The following is a 21089-nucleotide window of genomic DNA, read 5'->3' as shown; positions in this document are numbered from 1 at the left end:
GTCAAACAATACAACATTTGCATCATTTAGTGTAATTACTTTTATTTATATTTTGCACTTGACTTGTTTAACCATTACAACGATAAAGAAGATACAGTAGACATAAGCTACCAATTAAGCCTTTCAGTATAGTAAGTAAAAATAATAAAATAAAAATGATCTTGTCTTCATGAAATAATCCCCCAAACAGATTTCAATAACAAACAAAAATAATATATTCCAATTTTCCGTCATTCGTCACTGTATATTAAATTCAAAGAAACAATCATCAAAGATTAAGCAGTCAAAAATAATGTCTAACAATTAATCTCTTACTGGGTGCCCAGTCAGTAACTCATTCTGATAGAACGCCAGAGGTTGGTCTCGTTCTTTAACAGGTTCAGCTGCGTCATGAACATCATCACAGAGAGGAACACTGACAATACAATGCGACAATAAATACAATAATATGATGATGATGATAATATATGCTCCACTTGCAAGTAGTTAAGGCATGCAAAGCCTCTCTTCAGAACTCCATTTAAACGCTCAATTGCAATGTTTTGTAATGAGAAGTGTGGAAGCGTGCCTGTGCAGGCGTGGTTGCTGCAAGAAAAGGAGTCATCGGCCACGGTAGGAGTGGATAAGCACTGTCTCTTAATGTTATGCCATTCCGGTTGGTTGGTTTGGAGCTCTCTGTATAAAGGCCTCTCTCAGGACACGTGCATCATAAACAGACCGAGGCCACTTCACAATACAGTTTGTGATGATGAAGTCAGCGTCACCTAAAAGTTGGATGTTGATGCTGCGCCACCCTTTTCGGTTGATGAACTGCCAATCCCTCTCGTGAGGTGCTTGTATATGCACATGAGTGCAGTCAATAACCCAAATAGTATTACCTAGTACTACCTGTTCTTTAAATAGCTGGTAGCCCACATTATGATATGTTGTCCCATTTGGAGCACTGGAAGTCTTGAAAACTGTGTATCTGGATCAGGGTGATCCAATCAAATGTTGCTTTGAAAAACCAGAATAAAACTAAGATGGATTACCTAATCCTGAATAGCAAAAAAATGGGATTTTCAATCCAGATCATTTTGATCCAGATAAATTTTTTTGAACAACTGGGAAATAGAAACAGGATATGACATCATGATGACTACAAGCATGCGATGCCAACCACTCCATAAAGCGACCTCGTAGGACTGTGAGAGTTGGAAAAATATAAATAGCAGAGCATATCAGCCCAGAGAGTCCCGAAGTTGGGCACAAACGCATTGTGGTTGGTACGAACCCAGGTCTCCAAAGCACTTCTCATGACACACTACCTCTGGGTCCCATGCAGCCGCTCTTTCAGAGTGGACTGCACGAGTTCAAGCTGCACGGGTCATTGCAATTGCAATTCACTGTTCACTGGTGACGAAATGGCTATTTTTGTTCAATCAGCCACAAGACTGCAGGGTGAGAAACGGTGGTATGTCAAGATTTGCCAAAAGTAATTTGTCCTGCACCACCTTTGCATGCCGCTTTCCACTTCTTATGCGCCCTACCGAATTTGTCCCTCATGTGGTTTTTTGGCATTTTCTTCACTCTTAACTATCGCGACAGCAGTTTTTATCCATTCTCTTTTTTCTCCTCTGTGACTGCTCTCTCTTTGGAACTTTGTGTTGAAGCTTTCTCGCATTTTTTTTTTTTTTTTTATTGTTTTTGCTGCTTGTCTTTTGTGTCTGCTACGTTTGCCTGATTTCTGCCTACTTTTGGATTAATTGTTTTGTGGACTATTCTTCTGCCTGGTTTCTCCAGTTGCACTTGGGTCCCATCACTCAGCCCCTTCATGATGATATTAGATGCATCACTGCGCGTAATCCATGGAAAACTAGTGTCTGTCCAACGCGAGGAAGTGGGGCCGCATCATCCATATACATATATCCATATACGTATATACGGTCTATGCGTGTGTGCTCATGATGGCCAAGGACAATGAAAGAATGACAAAATACAAATGAACTGTACAACACTACTTTATTGAAAACATGTACACACTTTAGAGTCCACTCACAAAAGTAACATTCAACCAATAATCAGATACGAGGACCCGTGATTGTAAAACTGAGACAAGTTTGCATATAATAATAACAAATATTCAGAAATCAACTTCATGACTGTTGATATTGTAAAGCTCAAAGCATCAAACCTAATGGAAATAATTCAGCAGGCATCTATTCTAATCAAGTATTGCAGGGATGCAATAGTTCTAATTTTATGTGCTTGTTTAATATGCGCAAATTAACTGAGGACACATGGGGGAGTCAGCCTGGATAGGATGATGCAGACAAACATGAATTGAACATGACAATGGTGATTATGATAAATGTGGACAAAAGAGCATCTTCAATGATCTTAGAGTGTCCTCCGCGTCTCACACCACAGACAATTTTAAAAAGGAACTAACTAACAGAATATAAATGGCAAAATTCCCCATTTTTCAGTTCACTGAAGCCCTTAAAACCTTATTCTCTTTAAACAAGTGCTTTACTGCTTTTAAGGACGCAAATGACACACAAAAATGAGAACTAACACTTAACATCAAACACAAAATATGTTCATACTGTATGTTACATTTATATATGTGATACAAAAGAATCAAAGCAATCTCATATACAAATACACATTGGATGTTTTTTTTTGTGTGTTTCATAAACACCATTTTGCAAGATGTAGATCAGGTTACATGATAATTCCATTAATAAGTTCGGTTACTGTCAAAATCGTTAAGACTGCAAATTCTGAAAAGGTGGCCAAAACTTAATAGTAATAGAAACAGTATTTTTATTCAACGGCTAAAATAGTTTTTTGCTTTTCTTTGCGATTCTGCTGAAACCCTTTGCACCTGCCTGAAAATAAAGAGACTCAACATCCATCCCGAGCCATGCAGACGAAAATCCACAAAGTGAACAGTAGCTCCAAACAGCTAAGGCACTCAAACACAAAGCACTGTGCAAAACCACTACGCTTGTAATCATCACTTTACTAACAACTTAAACTCAAACGGCAAAACAAAACAAAACAAAAAAAAACATATACAACTGACAGAGGTCTACAATTTCAAGTCAGACTTACGTAAGGCATATGTCGGTTTAAACTAATCAAACTGCAGGGAGAGGGAGTTTTTTTCTATTTTCTGGACCAAAGACATTAAAGGAGAGTGCATTGAAAGTTGAATGAAGTTTCCAACATCATGGAGTTCATCTAGTTTGTTCGGAGGAGGTTGCTGAGACCTGCAATTTAGAAAAGAAGAGAACAATTAATCAAGACGGAACGCAACGAACAACAGGCCTAGCGCACTACCTACTATTCGCCAGTAGGTGTCAGGCTACACCAAGAGTTTATGTTTGGATTTGTTTACTCTGTGATCCCACATTTTACATACAATTCTATTAAACTGTTTTCCGAGCTTTGATCAAAGGCTGCTTTTTTTTGTCTCCCTGTGTTTTGTATAACAGAAATAAAGCTACTCAAACAGGTGGAGCTGCCTGAAAGAAAGCTCTGCAAGCGCCACACCTCGTCCAACAACACACATACACGCTGAATACGTCCTACTGTGTGGGTATAATAATTTGCTTTGAAATATTTTGATGGTACTGCTGCCATTTCTTATTAAGACAGAGAAATAACTAAATGATAAAGCTATATTGTTAATTTAGCTGTATTTAAACATTTATTATTACAGTAAAATCGGCTGTTTTAAGGCTAACAATGTGTTCTTTTTTAGTACATTTTCAAATCCAATGTCATCTATTATTAAAGTTGATACACGGTGTATTGTTAGGTAGCAGACCTTTTTCTTATAGAAACTTACTTTGAGGGTCAGAGTGAGCATCGCGTCCGCCTTTACCACTCTCTGGATCAGAACCTGGACAAAGAAATGATTATTTAAAAGGAAGGTTTTTTTCTTTTTTTACAGAATTTGTTTTTGGTGATAAACGAAGCGAAGGGGCACTGACCTCCCTGCAGCTTGAAGCACAGCTTTTTCTTCTGGTAAGCAAAGTAACTGGAAGCTGCGCCCAACAGAGCGACCCCTATAGCGCTGGCGATTCCTGCAATCTGTCCAGAACCTGCTTCTGCAAAAAAAGAGAAAGCAGTTAAAATAGTGAATAGTAAATAAAAACAATGAAACACATTTTGATAGAAAACCTATGATAGTATGCTAGTAGGTGGGTGAAATGTCTGCAAATCATGATTGGCTGCTATGAATCATGTGGTCACTTAAAGATGTTACACACCTCCTAGACTCAATAAATTTTCACAAATTCCTACTTTAGGTTTTATATGAAGGCCTTGTGTTTCAACCGCCTTATCCCAAAACAGTGAAACAGAAACGGTGCATCAAAAGCTTATAGGAAAGTGACAAACAGAACAAAAGTGTCAAAAATCGTGGTAAAACTAACAAATAAATACATGAAAAAAAAACAATAAAGAAAACAAGCCAAGGCAGCTGGATCAGAGGAGGACGCCCGATTGCTCTGGGACAGGGTGGGGCAGAGAGGCAGCGCACACAAAGGAATGAAGAGGCGCTGCATGAATAATAAAACTTGGCAAGAATTCCAACGCACGATGAGTCATGAACGAGACGTGTGTGACCGCGCAGAAAATCCGTAGTCGTCTGAACATTAAAAAAAAAAAAGAAAGAAAGGATGCCAGACGTCAGCAAGGAGCTTTTGAATGGTGAGACTATATATGCCCCACACATGCAGGATACTGCTACTTAAATAACTTTGTAGGGCCGAGTTAAAGCGGCGGAAAAACAATAGCCTGAACCCGGGATTGCGCCACATCTGTTGTTGTCGTGACAATGTGATCACACAGAACATAAGAATCTTTACCGCCACGAATGACAGTAAAGATTACACACAAAATACCATTGCAGCTGGGGTCGTAAAACACAACAATCGCCTGGGCTGTGTTCAAGGTTTCTTCCTGTATAAGAGGGGGGGGGGTTCCTTGCGTCGTTTCTCTGCTCTGTTGAGTGTCTTAAATCAGTTTAAGAATTTAATTAACATTATGGTCAACATATGTCTGATAGCACCCGGGACAGACGGAGGGGGTCCTTGCGTCGTTTCTCTGCTCTGTTGAGTGTCTTAAATCAGTTTAAGAATTGAATTGAATTAAGAATTGAATTAACATTATGGTCAACATATGTCTGAAAGTAGCCACTGCTATTTGTACGTGTCAACAGTAACATCCACATGAATGGCAGGCCCAAAGGTGTCGCAGCCTCCACCGGCTCGCCTTCTTCCCACAATGCACCCTGCTCATTCATCAGAACCCGGCCACTTTCTTCTATTGCGCAGTGGTCCAGTTCAGCTGCTCAAGCGTCTGTCCCGGGTGCTATCAGCAGTGGACCACATTAGCCAGCATTTGCTCCAGAGGTGAATCAATGAACGATGGCCGCTCGCCCATGACTTGCCTGTTGCCGGTTCACCACTTCATCTCATCATATTCTGATCTTGTGTGGAACACCCCACCATTTTTTTTCTGCTTCAACCACTGACAGGTGCCGTGATAGCGAGATGCCAGTGATTAATGTACACTAATTTGCTAATATTGTACCTTTGTGGTATTTTAATATATAATCCTTTACTTACATTGTATTCCATTATTACTATTGACATGGTAGAATGAATAGTCTGAGCCATAAGATGTACACTCATGACATGTGAGACTTTCATTAAAAATGAATGATTTCGTCCATGATTTCCATTATAAATCATGCGAGACCTTACATTTTATGTCTTCCATTTGCGTTAGAAATCCTAGAGCTGGACTATAAACTGTAAATGGAAACAGAAAGGCTCCTCAAGAGTGAAGCCAATGCAAGTAGATCTCCCTCTGGCTGCAGTATAGGTCATAAGCTCCACCCCCTCCATGCTAGTGGATGGGACTTGGGCCAAACTAAAACACTATAATACACGTCAAATATTTTTTTTTGTCCATGGATAGTTACTTTCATTTTAGACAGTTAATGATGCATGTTCAAGTATCAAAGTTTTGTTTTAGTTAGTTTAGCTATAGAAACATTAAGATGACTACAAGTTGCCGTGCCAAACGCTCCATAAAGCGGTCCTGTAGGACTGTGACAGTAGGAAAAAATAAGTAAATGAACAAGTACAGTCTAGAATCCAACATTTCTTCCTATTTATATAGTCTAATGGCACACAATGTATTACATTTCAAAAACAATAAAAAGTTTATTTTGCATGGTGTGTCCCTTTTAAAGTGTTACAGATAATGTTTGTACCATTTGCGCATTATGTTAAACGGAGCCTCTGAATGTTGAGGGAGCTTTATGCATGAATCAAAACACTTTGTGTAACAACCACTGACCATGCCACGGGCTGGTTTGATTTATTTTGTAGATCTTTACTCGTCTCGTGACGCCACATTTCACCAATATTAAAAATTCCACCAAGATTTCCAACTGCAAAGAACCCACTCAACAGTTAAAATGATATCAAAGAGCACACAAAGAACAGTTCATCAGCCAAGGACTACCAGAGGCAAAACAACATCATCTGATCAAATACTTTGAAATAAAAGTTTGTCCAGAGTTAGTTGGGAGTTGGCACTCAGCCAGAGTGCTATGAATGCTACCTATGCAAAAAATGTTTGCTGATAAAGCTGAGAAGACTGTGAAGTCAGGTGGTGTCTTGACTGGCAGTCGGTACATTATGTTTACATGCACACTAATATTCCACTGTTATTCTAAATTTGCAATACATTCAATTGGATTTTTATTGCAGTTTGCAAAAGTAGCTTGCCTGTTCACGTTCATATGTTGTACACAAACCAACAAGCCAGCAGTTTTAAAGTCTGGGCTGGACATGTGTGCCCTAAAAAGGCAGCGCTAACGGCTGAACAAGTCCACTGCACTTATTTTGCCGGATGTAAATGGCAAATGTTTTGGAATGTCTTTTTGCATGTCAACATTTTTACGCAGAAAGGCCTGTCCTGACTGCCGACCGCAGTAAAAACTAGTGAACGTAACAGTCTATAACACCGTTTTACCCAGTAAGTGACAGACAGAAAACTCTATTCAGCATCCTCATCTAGTCTGACACTTCATGAAACTAAGTGTGGTTACACAAATTGAAAAAATGGTTTGTACAGTACTTTGTTCTGTGTGTGGAGTGAGTGCTGGGTGGAGAAGGAAAGTTATGCTTGAACACACCCAAATACAATGTGTCTGCTGAAACTGAAACCACGGGGACAGTCAACACTGCATTATTTCTAGCAGTGCAACCCTAGGTCTGTACGTATAAGCTACCAGTCAAAGGACCAAGGGAGTGTTACATTTTTTAGCTTCAATGTAAACTTTAACACCAGCTCGCACCTTCTCTCATTAGCGTGAGAGAATGATCTACTGTCTGCTAGCACTAAAAGAATGTAAGTAATGGTCAGGGGGGAAAATGCAAATTTGGGGCATTTGTGAAACTAATTAAGATATCTGCCTGGAATACAACAGCACTACCTTACACCATTGGTTGATACCCATTGGTTCTTATTTACTACTACCACTACTACATTATGTAGAATTTGAATTTGAAATAAAGAGTCGCATTGACACCAACCACCAGAAAATAAGGAATTATTTCGACACAAATACTGACTTCCGAAGTATAGATATTTTTGAACCTAGCAGGTGTGCTTGCTCCACTTACAGACTTTTTCAATATAATTGTTTGGAGCACCAACTAAAATGTCATGACACCTGACGTCCAAGTATTACTTGGACCTCTCTCCTTGGACCTCACTCTTGAACAAGTGACTTTTTGTAAAATCCATGTAAGTAAGAATTCTCGTCAAGTAAAACTCTAAGAATGTCCATGAAAGTCAAGAATGGAATGCATGATATCCAAATCTGTCCGCTCCGTGTAATTGTGAATGAATCCCAGGGGAAAAAGTATACATGCCCACGCAATCACAAGTCGACCACAAGACACTAGAGCTAAAACACAATCACAAAAAAATATAAGAAAGAAAAATAATGTATCCAAATTAGCACAATTAAAGCTTTCAGGGAAACATGATTCCATTTCCCTTTTTGCAAACACCCTGCTATATGACACCATCCAAGACTACATCCTGTCAGTGTGGACCAAAGATTTGTTAACCTCAATTTGAGTACAGCCTGAGAGCCAATTAGAATAATAATGCAGTGACCGGCAGCTCATGGCAAAGCTTGCAGCAGATCCATTGCCCTCTCTAACAGTGGTGTTAACATTTGCTTTAAGTTGGACATCCAAATATAGAATTCCTCTGGCATGTTAGCATTTAGCATCTTCAGGATTTGGCCCCACGGAAGGTCTGGATCTGCAACGACACACAATCGTAGCAGGGTTTTAGCCAGAGAAACCAGACCAGGGGTACCAATATGAAGAATATACCAGTCAATCCCCAAAAGCACCTGCCGTCTAATATAATATAATCAAATAGGTGAAGTCTTAAAGTATAGACAGTTCCTATGCCTATGCACTTTGAGGTTGACAAATATTCCTAATTTGCCATGGCAATGGTAAAAAAAGGGTAAATTACATGTCCCTCTGGTGAAAACGAAGCAAAGAACAAAACATCCTCCATGAAAGGAAGAGGAAATTCCAAACCAAAACTCCAGAAAAGATCAACTCCAAAAAGTGACCTTAAAATTCCCTACAGAGACACTGTCAGATAACGGTCACAAAGACAGGAAGTATGGTTGCCTGATGGATTGCCACTAAAACCGAGTTGAAACAGGAGCTGTTCACGGCTAACTCCTAATTATAGAATTTGGGGTTACAATATGTACCCAATGTTAGATGCGAATGTTTTTGCAAGTGCCAAAAAAAATCCAAAAGCCAAAGGTAGCCTGTCAAAAAGCGGTTATCGGGGCATCCAACAACATAGTGCTCTGTTTTACATGCAGTTTTACAGAACTGATCCTTTTCCATATCACTGAAGTAATGACTTCTCCAGGGAAATAGCGACAGCTTGCGTTTGACTATAAGGGACAACGTCTCATTGTTGGCTCTACTGTTGTTTGAGTGCCAAAAACAAAAGATGTAATTTATCTAACCTATTGAAAATATTGACCTATCCATAAGAAAAAGAAAATTGAGAGGAACACCGAACAAGAAGGAAGAGACGATCAGAAGTAGTATTTACCTTTGGGTTCGTCAGCACCACCTGTGAGGAACACAGAATTTAAATAAGTCTACAGTATTTATTATGGCTAGACATTGTTTTAAATAGACACTGTCCTAAATACCAATGATAATGTTCCCAATGACCATGTTCCTATACTAATATTTAGCAACGACATACAGCATGCTGGCAGTTGCTACTTAGTACTTCAGGAAGTTATCAGAATCCCTTTCTACACTTTTGCTACAAAATGGGGAAGCACTCATACAATAAATTGAACTGCACATTGTGAAAATCAGTCAGCTTTGAATGTTAATGTTGCTGTGATATAACACGGGGTAAGCATTTCTCAAGGCTGTCTGTAAACTTCAGATGTCCAAGGAATCCAGGGCAGCACCAGTGTTATCCTGGGACTGCAGCTGCAGTGTAATCTTGCTTTTCTTTAACTATGAAGCCTGGTAACTTAATCCAATAACATCTCTTTGACCAGTAGACTAAAACCTACCCTGATCATCGTAGTTCGATGCGCGGCCTGGATTTAGAAAAAAAAGAAAAAGGTCAAGTTAGACATTTTGTGAAGGTTTTCCACGCATAAGCAGAGTCCTGACGAGAAGCATTGAACATATTCCCGGCAGAACTGTTTAGTGCTAGTTCTCCAAACAGAAATTAAAGCAACAAATCAGCAATACTGCCTGATTGCACCGATGTACTTCCTCTAATGCAAATTTGATTGCAATCATTCATGAGTCAGTCCATGTGAGGGGTTCACTGTGTACCTGCAAGTGCAGTTAATAGCAGGGTATTACTGTAGCTGCTGTATTATGTACATGATCATGCAGAATGACATCTGAAAACCAACCATGTGGTTCTAATTGCAGTTGGATGCCTGTGGCTTTTTATTCCTTTTTCTTTCTTTGGTAGAAGAACAACTAATTGCTTCCATGCCCTGACTAGGTCTAATTTCCGACAGTATAGCAACACAAAGACATAGAACAGGCTGGCAGGTACCATTATTCAACTGAATGTACAATGGACACTGAGTGTTTCATTCAGTCAAATGTAGTGAGAATCACTACTCCATATTCAGTTGTTATTCAATTATAGCTGTAAAATTAAGACTTGCGCCATCTCGCATAAAGCAATGTTAAAACGTTCTAATCTATTTCATACTACTTGCCTGATTCCTAATCTGTGATTGACAGCACAAAGTAGAGAACCGGTATTTCTGACAATTCATTTTGTCACGTTAACCTTACATAACCTAACAGAACTTTTATTGTGAAGGCCAGACGTAATTATTTATTTGCAGAGCAGGTTTTTTTTAGAGTACCAGAATAAGGCCCCTGCCATCCAGCGGGAAAAAACAGTCGAGACTTCCATGACTCCTCCTACTACCCATAACCTCATGACCCCATAATTTATATTCCTCTAAGCGTTAGAGGTTAAGGTGCAAGGGCAGACTTAATAGTAAGGTTGTACTTAATTATTAAAGAACGAGACTCTTTCCTTATCCTGTGGTTCTGGTTACAGGTGCCACTAATATGTATTGTGGTCACAATGACAATCTTACAAGGTTGCAAAATTTGGATAGGTCAGTATTATCTCCATTTGGCTTGTGTTTATCCAAAACGGTTCTTCCTAGCCCAGTTTGACTAGACATTTCCATGACATTATTTAATGTCCTATGTTTGAGTCACAGTTTTGTGCTGTTTACTGTCCTGTACTTTTTTTTTTTTAATGGTGGGTATTTTCCTGAGTGCAAAAAAAGGTAGGAAATCACAAGTCCTTGTGGGATAGCCTGTCTTACAGTACATCCCAGTGCCTGTTTTATATTTATTTAATTTGTGAAGAACAGTGATTGCATTCAGTGGAGAAATGAGTCCAGGTTCTTTATGCTGAGCTACAGATCAGAAAAAAGCTCTGAGCGATGAGAACCAGATAGTAGCTGTAATGGTTTTCTAAAAAAGGAAGTCAGTGGTATCTGACCAGTTTCCGCTTGAGTCTCAAGAACTGACCTGATGTGTGATATTGGCACTTTGAAAAGCTTTCTGGATAAAGTTCCCGGCATAACATTGTTCCTTATAAAAAGTAGCCGTAATGGTTTTCTCCAAATGAAAATTAGCAGTATCTGATGCACCGAGCTAAGTTTCCTTGACTCATGAAGCCCTACAACGCTGATTAGAATCTATAACTGATCACAGACAAGAAGCAGGTTTCTTCATATTTAGATCAAGATCAGAATAAACTGATCATGCTAGCTATTCGCTAGCATGCCTGAAAGCCCTACATGAAACTCAAGCTTTAAATTATCAGGACTCCCTCTGTCACAGTTGTGAAGCAGGTTAAAGAGATAGACCCAAAAACAAGATCACTCTGTCCTTCTACTGATGTAGCTATTATCTCCACGCATATGTACATGATTATAGTAATGCTGTTGATGGAAGCATACAAGGTTATAATTTTAATTTAACTCTTAGTTTAAGATGAGTAAGATTTCGAGAACAGCAGTGATAGATTGTGCAAGATATGAAAGCTATATTATGGTGGGGAGTCACTAAAATCTAAATTTAGAAATACCTAATGTGGTACTCGTGTCTTACCTCCTGAACGGCCTCCATCAGGCTTGTAGTCCCCCTCAGCAACGTCCAACAACGATGTATCATCAAAACTTCCACCACCTGCAAGAAATCCCCAAAGTAATATCTTTGCTTGGTTCAGTAACTTTCTTGGGTCAGTTCTGACAACACATTAATTTGTTTGGGAGTCAAATGGTGTTGATTGTGGGTCAGCCTCGTCTAGCTAGACTCACCTCCTCCGCTCTTTGGTGGGACGACTGCAGGTTTTTCAGTTTTGGGGTCTATGGATACAAAGATATTAGTAAGAATCAATTAGTTGGAAATACAGTAAGACAAGAATTCATTATGGTAAGGTGAGAATAAATAAAACCAAAAGCAAAACTCTAACCATATATTATAATACATGAATTAGTGGTGTTCATTGTTCTTGCAAAGTACATATAATTATTCCCTAGTCCCTAGTTAGCTTCAGTTACAAGCAGCTTTACCTGGTTGAAGAGCATCCAGCAGATCAAATCCAGAGTCATCTGAAACACAATCAAACTGCCTTTATACATTGACCAAATAAGAACGAAGGCCTTTGCTTATGAGCACTGCCTCATTCCCAGAAACAGATACAAGTATGGGTGAAATGGGCCGCATATTGTCAGGTCACTCAAAAAAAGAAAGGTTTGCTACTGTTGTTAGACATCCACCAACTTTCTAATGAGTAGACAGTAGAGATCAACTGTTATATCAGCCAGTCAATATATATCAGGCCGATATTTGTGTCCGGCACTGGAGACACTGTGGATCTGTGCAGCCCATACATTGCCCCTCCCCCGCTAGCAGAGTGCGTGTAGCTGGAAAATACTTATGCTCTACCTCTTTTTACCAGTTTCTTTTGTATGCATAAGAGTGTTAAATATTCTTTGAGTTAAATAAATGTTTATGTTTTTGCTTAAATTGAGACTAACTAACATTTGTTATCATTGTGTCATTTTTATCACGCAAATGGAGGGTAAAAAATCAGAATTGGCGTCTTAAGACGCTTTACAAAAACTGACCTGAAACCTATGTCTATATGAATATGAATTAATTTATTCTACTGTTAATATAGACGGACCGTTTCAACCTCCTTTTGACCGCTAATCTATGTCTAACTAGACTCACCTCCTCCGCTCTTTGGTGGGACGACTGCAGGTTTATTGGGTTTGGGCGTGGGGTCTGTGGATACAAACAGGATATAAAGAATAAGAATCAAATAATTTTAAATAAAGTAAAATGAAGGTATGCATTGTGGTCAGGCATAAATGCAGACTGAAAAACTGCAGAACTAAACCGTAGCATGTGGTATCAATAAGAATAAATCAATCAAATGCAAAAATATAACTAAAACATGAATTGGTAGGTTACAAGGTGTTCTTCCTTTTGGTCCTTGGTCCTTCTTGAAACGTAGTTTACATTACAGTAATTTTGAATTGTACATAGTTTAAATTATGCCTGTAAACAATCAAATCAACAGCCATTGAATACCCATAAGGGACTAGTTAATTTTAGTCGCAAGTAGTTTTACCTGGTCTGACTGCATCCTCTAGATTCAGGTCAAAGCCACCTGAAACACAATCATACACTCTTTATACACTGACCTCATGGGCAAACATTCACGTTAGGATTTAGTTCCATGTTAGTTCCATTAGTTCCATGACAGAGAAAGAAGACGTTATGCAAATGAATTAGTTTTGCATAAACATAATTGTTTCATTAACAGAATTGTAGCTTTTTTTAATCGTTTATTTATCAGTTTGTCAGAACTAAAGTGTAGAATTTGTCAGTGCAATACACAGTTCGTGCAGTCACTTTTGTTTTAACTTCCAAATAAGTGTGTTAGACAATAACGTTACCATGTAGACCTGTTTCAAACCTGTTTGATCACTATGTGGTTTCCCATTCCACTCTTTAGTGAAGGGGTGTCTAGCAAATTTGAACTGGCATGGATGCTGGCAGACAATTTCTTTTTCAAAGAAGAATTACCCCAGATTTGTGTAAAAATATGCTGTAAAAAGTATTGTCTCCACTTAGTCGATACAAATATCTATATATAATCTAATATTAGCTTGTGTTGAGTTATGATCCTTAACCTAAACCTTCATCTGATTGGCAGGGTTTCTGGGTAAACCTTTGGTTATGAGCACAGCCTCATCATCCCTTACTGGTGAAAGTCAGGAAAGCAAACTGTAAGCCCATAAAGTAACAGGATTACTCATTCCTGATAAGAAATGACATCTTCCTATATTCATTCATACACATTTGAAGACTAGCCTTAAGACATGTCTAAAATATCACATTCCAAAGTTGAGTGACGGCCAAAAACATGTTTTTTTTTTTGAAGCAGCAGTCATGCCGACGTTTGACCTTTGAATGCCAAAGTCTAATCACTACATCCTTGAGTCCATGTGGACTTCTGGACTCAAAAAAAGGTTCTATCAGAGTGTACCTGAGATATCCCATCAGGATACTGACTTTCTGATACTGAGTTCCAATTTAGAAGAGATTCTCCCAATGCATTCCTAATATCCTCAAAACCAAAATGCCCTTTTGGCTGTTGCTGACACACAAGCATTAAAAAGTATGAAATTACATCTATAGCACCTGACACAAGTGGAGTGTGGAGAGCGTGGTTTGTGTCTGTGTGTGTGGTACAAACCATCTACTCTGGGCTTCTCAGCGGGTTTTGGTGGCTTGGTTACTAAAGGAACAAAAAGAACGCCATGTATTACTGAGTGTCCTTTTAAGACAAACCAAGTTTGTCCAAATTTCTTGGTAAAAATGACCCACTACGGAGACTGTCACTCACCATCATCAGCACCCAAGGCATCTTCTAGGTTGAAATCTGTTTGGAGAAGACACAATGGGGAACACCATTACAATTCAATGGATAGAACCACATGACAAGCAAGTTATGAGTGTTACCACAGAGGGCGATCAGTCATTACTGTTTTTTGAATCAGTAACCACAACTACAAAATATTTCTGTTTTTGCAACCCTGTGCACTGTATTTGCCTGTCGCTGTGGTAACGCCGACGCACTGAGTTGGCATTAGTCACTGCTGAAACTAGTGCAGCGTCTTTTGCCCACAGGAAGAGATGTGCTCATGTGCTCTGCCCTGTCACACGGAACACAGTTTCATGAAGGAACTAGGTACGCCGTTTTGTTTTTTTCTTTATTTTTTTTTGGTGTGGGGGCATTTTTACACTTTCTCCACTATTAGGCCTTCCTTTGAGCTAGGTATTAGATATCCACGTTGCCAGATGCCCAGTACACTACGCGGTACTACTACCTCAAGAGTTGTGATTGGTCTGCTTGGTAGTAGTGTGTTACCACTTTATTATTTCCGTCTGCTTCTTTTCCATCTGCTTCTATTTTTCAGATTGATTGTTTTGGATCAATAAAGCTGCAGAAAGTTTAACTGTGGGGGCTCGTAAATATTTGTATGACATTTGTATGACTCCTCTTTGGCCAAATTTAGGCAAAGTACCGGTTAAAAGTTTAAGTCGTTGTAAGTGAAGCAGGAAGCAGAATCACAAATTAACCTGTGCACAAGTATAAATGGCTCCAATATCAGGGATATGTCTGTTTGATCTCAAAGCTATGGTTATAATGTTAGAACAGATTCAGATTTGCTGTAGATGCCTCTACAGCGAATCATCTACTTCAACTATGAATGAGTCATAAAAAATAAAAAAAAAAACGTTGCGACCACTTCAGCCAAATAGCATGCCGTCTACTTGACAATCGCGTGCCTGTGGTTTTTTCTTGTACCAGCCCTCATCCTGCTGCTTATAGGATCACGTGCTGAAGGCAGACGATTGAGAGTAAATAGCAATACACATGAAGTGTCATTACATAGTCACATAACTGGCTGTATATTAGCATGTCATTTAAAATAAACTCTATTTGTCACATAGCCTTCTCTAAACCCCTTTGGTGTTTGTTTACCTACCCATGGTTGCCATGGCTTTTTTTGTAGTATTTCTGCACCCTCCCACCCATTTGTAGCTTCTCCCACATAATTTGCAGACATGCACGGAAACTTTGTCTTTGTCATATGAACATTTCTGATGTCCTTCTGTGGACGGACACAGCAGGTGAGCCCTCAGTGAATTAGCAAAGGCAACAAAGCTGTTCCTGGGAAAATAAAATGCAACTACTGTAGAAACTTCAGGAAAGTTAGACTGAATCGTTTCCATGTCTATTTCCTAAACACCATCTTGTTTTTTCATTTTTGGCATGCCGTGTATGGTTTGACCGTGGGAAAAATTATACATTAACATCCTTGAGCGCCAACATTTAAGTCAAAAATGGCTTCCTCAGTTCTAAATTAACTGGTGGGAGTGCAACGCTTTCGGAGGATTTGAACAGCTAGCTCACAGTTAATGTTTCGGATAATGATAAAGTATTTTTGGCTTGTGAAAAAGGACACTGTCTTCATCCAAAGGAAAACACTAAAATAACTTACGCCTTGAGATTGTACTTAAGTAGGGCTTAAATCTACATGAAAAAGAAATATATACCTTGGAAAAAATAACACAGGTGTGATATACTGTACATGCCACACTGGTTAATTCATCCCTAGCAGAACAACCACACATTCTGCGTTAAAGGGGAACCTTTTCACATCAAATACATTCATTATTTAACAAATCAGAAAATGACCGACAGACTGACCTGACCCTGAAGGCTAGGAAATTGTCTAAGATTTTATATTCACAGGGAAAACGTTAATGAACATGTGTGCAGGATTTTCTGTGTGACCAGGACAAAAATCAATAGTGAATTCCTGATTATGGACACGCAGAAGGGCGTCATGACTTACATAGCATGATCACTTGCAAAAAAAAAAAAAAATCTAAAATCTAGTCTAGTGTTTTGGTGTTTTTACAGATCGGGCAGACTGATGAGGGCAGAGTATAAGTGGCTCACACCTGCATTGGTTAGGCAGATTGTGGTATCTAGGTACACCACCAGTCAAACGTTGGGACACACCTTTTCAAACCCTTCACTGGTGGCGTACATCTAGGTAACTGCCCTACTCCAAAAGCGCCCCAGTTTCACTGGAAACACTAAGGATTGACTAATACCTTTCCCAGTTCTCATGCAATGGAAACACTGCTCCACTTAAACTCCAGTGAATAAAAATAGGACAAACTCCTAAAACATTTTCTTGTCTGAGCTACTCCGGACCTCAGCTACGAGCCACAGAGCAATGCAAACAAGATTCAAACGCAACAACAACAGGGATCTCCATTGAAAGTATGTTCAACAGGTCTGTCTCTTATATGCCATTATCCTCAAATCAACATGAAGGTGTTCAATACTACAGCAACAGCTACCACTGAGCTATAGTTAAGTAATAAACAGCTATTTTGATGGTTTCTTATGTAAATTACGTTGCAAATTAAGGGACCTTATCTCAGCATTGCTATACAGTTAACATCATTTTCACAATTTCACCTTGCTGATCACAGCTTTGGAAGTAAACTTTGCACAAAATACCCATTGGTGAAATGATTAAAAGAAAAAAGAAAGAAACACAGCAAGCGTGCTCATCACAACTCTCCTTTAAAGTCGCTGTTCTATCGGGATCGAGCTCTTAGGAACACACTGTCCACATGATGGAAAGTGGGACATGATTCACCATCATGAGGTCGCTACTAATTCATTATTTAACATTTATTATGCGCTACGTATAAAATAAAAGATGGAAAACCCTCGGGTCCAATGCGCTAATAAGCTGTTTAGCAAACAACCAGAAAATACAATTACAAGTAAGTAAGACATACTCTTTTTTTGCGTCAAATTAAAGGGCTGTTGCACTAAAAAAAAGCACAATAAGCATGTTATTATAACCGTTACACAACACAGTTAGCTTGTTACAGGCTTACCATCATCTGTTAAAGTTCCAGTGACAAGAAAAAGAAGTACAGCAACCCCATAGGAAAACTTCATCCTGTCCGTAAAAGTCTCGGTCTTCTTTGCTACTACTTGCAGTTTGCAATTTTTTTTTCTTTTATGGTTTCTATCTACGTCCTCATCTGGGTCGCGTAGCTAGCAGATATTTCTGGCCACAGATTGTCTCCCCGTGCCCTGGGCAGAAAAACCTCTCTCTCGGTGTCCTGTTACAGCTCATGAGTCAACTTTGCCACAGGGAGTAGACTGGGTGTGGCGGCCAAGGAGAGGGCGTTTCATGGTTTTATAAATGAATGCTGAATTAACCCTTACATACGTCGCTAAACATTGAGTGCATAAACATTTGTATTACACGCAGGACTAACTACCCATTTCCCTTTATTTAACTTCAACACTTTAAGCCCCACCCTCCAAAGATTATATGTCTTCAAGCAAAGCCGAACTCCGTTTAAAAATCACGCAATTTAATGTTTTTTTGGCATGTCAACAAAGCTACAGAGCTTACATAAATGATCTTGAATTATTTTACATATTAACTACACCCATTGCTATTAGCGGCATGTCTTTAAATGATACTGAAGAATGAATTTAGAAAATATCCATATATTTTTCTTTACCAATCTCAGTGGGTTGCTTGCATTGCAACACTTTTGTTCATATGAAACTTTATCTGATGGAAATGTTGTTTTGTTGCCGAAATGGCTAGAACATCTTTACAATAATTAATATGGACGTTAAAGTACTTCATATGGTGTAAAACAGACAGTACATGTCGACCAGGGATATTTTGAATGCAATTTTGTACAGGGCTTACTCACTTCGCAGGCTATCACATGCACAGATGCAGATAAACAGGGCTGTCTTTAAAAAAGAAAAAGGTGCTGGTTCAGGTAACTCAAGATCGTGGAGTGTGGAGCTGTCCCAACATGAACTAAGAACAGTTTCAACAGATTTGACTTGTGTGCCACCTAGTGGAAGTTACCAGATTTACTGGCTGCCAACTCTGTTTTGAGAAATGTTTGAGAAGTCCTTGCTTTGGTTGTTATCTACTTGTGCCCTTGTCTGTTGTTACAGAAAAGGCTATATCAAACCATTTGATAATGACATCCTATATGCTGTGTAACTCCTGTTCAAATAAAATAAATAAATGCAACATACCACACACTTACTGTCATTGTACTGAGGCACATTTGCACTGCACGAGTGTAACAAAATAAAGAAAAATGAAATCATCCTGTCTGTGAAAATTCTCTAAACTCCACAATGGTGAAGTAGATCTCCCACTGAAACCCCCACAACATAAATCTAAGAAGTATAACAAAAAAGTAGAGAACTTTATTGGACGAAAAATTGAAGCACCTCCAACTGCAGCATGGATAAGAAATAGTAATAGTACAATGTATTTCAACATAGTCGAAAAGAAAATGTTCACAAAAATAAACAAAAACAAAGTAAAAAAAAAAAAAGTTACGTTTTTAATAATTATTATTAATAATAGTTTTTATATGTAGAAAAGCATACTTTTAATACTTTTTGTCATATTCATGTCATTTATTTGATTTCTCTCAGTGTGGTAGATAATCCTTTAATTTATCTCGCTGTGCAACTTTGAATTTTTTATTTGTAAATACAATACAGGCATTGGAAAAAGAAAAAGCAAACACAACTGAGGTACTTCAGACAATCATTTTCAGCCCTTTAATTATTGAATTAATAATTGAAATCATTTTGTGTTAAAAATAATGTAAATGCCCTTTAGAAAAAAAATAATGCAAACCGTTCAACAGCAATTGTAAATGCAGTGTGACAATATGGTGCTTTAAATAAAATCAAGTATAGGTTTTTACCATTTCGCCATATCTAGATCAACAAAATCTGTTAAATTCATAGTGGTTTGATCCCTGGTACATGGTTAAAGATGTGTCATTGTGACTGTAAAGCTCTTTGAGCACCGACAGGTAGTAGAAGCAGATATATACAATGAACTTGGTCAGTTCCAATAATCCTCTCTGCAGACCTGATTGTCCTCTGCAGTCTGTCCATGTCCTGTCTGGTGGCTGATCCAAACCAGGCTGTAATGGATGCAGTAAGGACAGACTGGATTATAACAGAGTGGAAGATGATCAGCAGCTCATGGGGCAGGTTGAACTTCCTGAGCTGACGCAGGGAGTACAACATCTGCTGGGCCTTCTTCCTCACAGAGTCAATGTGGGAGGTCCACTTCAGGTCCCGTGAGATTGTTGACCCTAGGAACGTGAATGAGTCCACGGTGGGGACGGTCCTGTTAAGGATAGTAAGAGGAGGGGTAGATGTGGGACTTCCTGAAGTCCACAGTCATCTCCAAAGTCTTGAGCGGGTTTAGCTCCAGGGGGTTCTGACTGCACCAGAGAACCAGCTGATCCGCTTGCCTTCTGTATGCTGACTCATCCCTGTCTCATCCCTCCCTCACAGAAGGTCCCCAGAGGTGCAGTCATTGGTGTTAAGGGAGAAGAGCAGTGGGGAGAGAACACACCCCTGAGGGGCACCAGTGCTGAGAGTCTGGGTGCTGGATGTGAAACTTCCCAGTCACACCTGCTGCCTCCTGTCAGTCAGGAAGCTGGTGAGCAGTGAGCTGGGACAGCTTGTGGTGGAGAAGCTCAGGGATGATGGAGTTGAACGCAAAGCTGAAGTTCACAAACAAAACCCGTGCGTAGGTCCCTGCAGAGTCCAGATGGTGCAGGATGTAGTGCAGAGACATGATGACTGCATCATCCACGGATCTGTTTGCCATATAGGCAAACTGCAGGGGGTCTACCAGGGGGTCAGTCAGTGCGTTTACATGCACGTGAAAAAAACGAATTATTGCCTTAATCGGACTATAACAGGAGAACTTAAGTGCATGTAAACACGTTACTCCAATTAAAATCTGAGTTCTCATTATCCAATTGAGACACCCAGATAATACAATTGGAATCAGAGTTTTTAATCGGATAATGCGTGTGCGCATGCTCCACGACCGCTGCACTGGTGTGTGACCCCAGAACAAAAACGTCCAAGAAAGCCGATCGCAGAAGAAGAAGAAGAGAAACGGAGCCATCTGAGAGATAGCGCGACTCTTACCTGCACCAGAAGTAGCGCAAACATTGTGTACAAGATTAAAAATGCACTATTATCCATCTGGTTGTTGTTTGAAATGCTGGTCTGCCGCATGAACGACTCTTGTTTATTATATCACGTAATAGGTAAGCCGGTAACCCGCTGAAAGACACGTATCGCCACCTAGTGTGGAAGAGGAGAACAGTTATTTGATTTTCTTGCGCTGCATGTAAACTGGGAAAAAGGACTGTAGTAAGAAAGTCGAATTTTGAGCATAGCTCGATTAAACTCTGCATGTAAATGCATTGAGTGATGTCCTTCAGGTGGGTAAA

General features: G+C 39.3%; 1 protein-coding gene across 3 annotated transcripts; it reads right to left on the bottom strand.

Annotated features, from left to right (window-relative positions):
* Positions 1 to 1984: 1984 nt before the first annotated feature.
* Positions 1985 to 17941, bottom strand: cd99 (CD99 molecule). 3 transcript variants are annotated; one of them, XM_047576656.1, is made up of 13 exons: positions 17658 to 17924; positions 14569 to 14604; positions 14419 to 14460; positions 13288 to 13326; positions 12885 to 12938; positions 12221 to 12259; positions 11966 to 12013; positions 11757 to 11834; positions 9662 to 9688; positions 9178 to 9198; positions 3984 to 4100; positions 3839 to 3892; positions 1985 to 3257 (listed from the first exon to the last, which is right to left on the bottom strand). In XM_047576656.1, the coding sequence occupies exons 1-13, from the start codon at positions 17719 to 17721 to the stop codon at positions 3229 to 3231; spliced, it is 648 nt and encodes a 215-aa protein (XP_047432612.1). In that variant the 5' UTR covers positions 17722 to 17924; the 3' UTR covers positions 1985 to 3228. The 3 variants fall into 3 exon arrangements, with proteins under 3 accessions (XP_047432612.1, XP_047432614.1, XP_047432613.1); XM_047576658.1 differs by lacking the exons at positions 11966 to 12013; positions 12221 to 12259 and having other exon boundaries at positions 17658 to 17929; XM_047576657.1 differs by lacking the exons at positions 1985 to 3257; positions 3839 to 3892; positions 3984 to 4100 and adding an exon at positions 6203 to 8349 and having other exon boundaries at positions 17658 to 17941.
* Between the last annotated feature and the right edge of the window lie 3148 nt (positions 17942 to 21089).

This window comes from Mugil cephalus, chromosome 23, assembly GCF_022458985.1.
Source record: "Mugil cephalus isolate CIBA_MC_2020 chromosome 23, CIBA_Mcephalus_1.1, whole genome shotgun sequence".
Classification (NCBI taxonomy): Eukaryota; Metazoa; Chordata; class Actinopteri; order Mugiliformes; family Mugilidae; genus Mugil; species Mugil cephalus.
This window is presented reverse-complemented; position numbering and strand designations above follow the sequence as displayed.

Bases quoted from the DNA above. Each gene is read 5' to 3' on its own strand.
- cd99 (XM_047576656.1), bottom strand. From the start codon at position 17,721: ATGAAGTTTTCCTATGGGGTTGCTGTACTTCTTTTTCTTGTCACTGGA. The intron at 14,605-17,657 runs GTAAGCCTGTAA...TTCTCCAAACAG, and splicing joins TGGAACTTTAACAGATGATG to ATTTCAACCTAGAAGATGCC. The intron at 9,689-11,756 runs GTAAGACACGAG...TTCTAAATCCAG, and splicing joins TGATGGAGGCCGTTCAGGAG to GCCGCGCATCGAACTACGAT.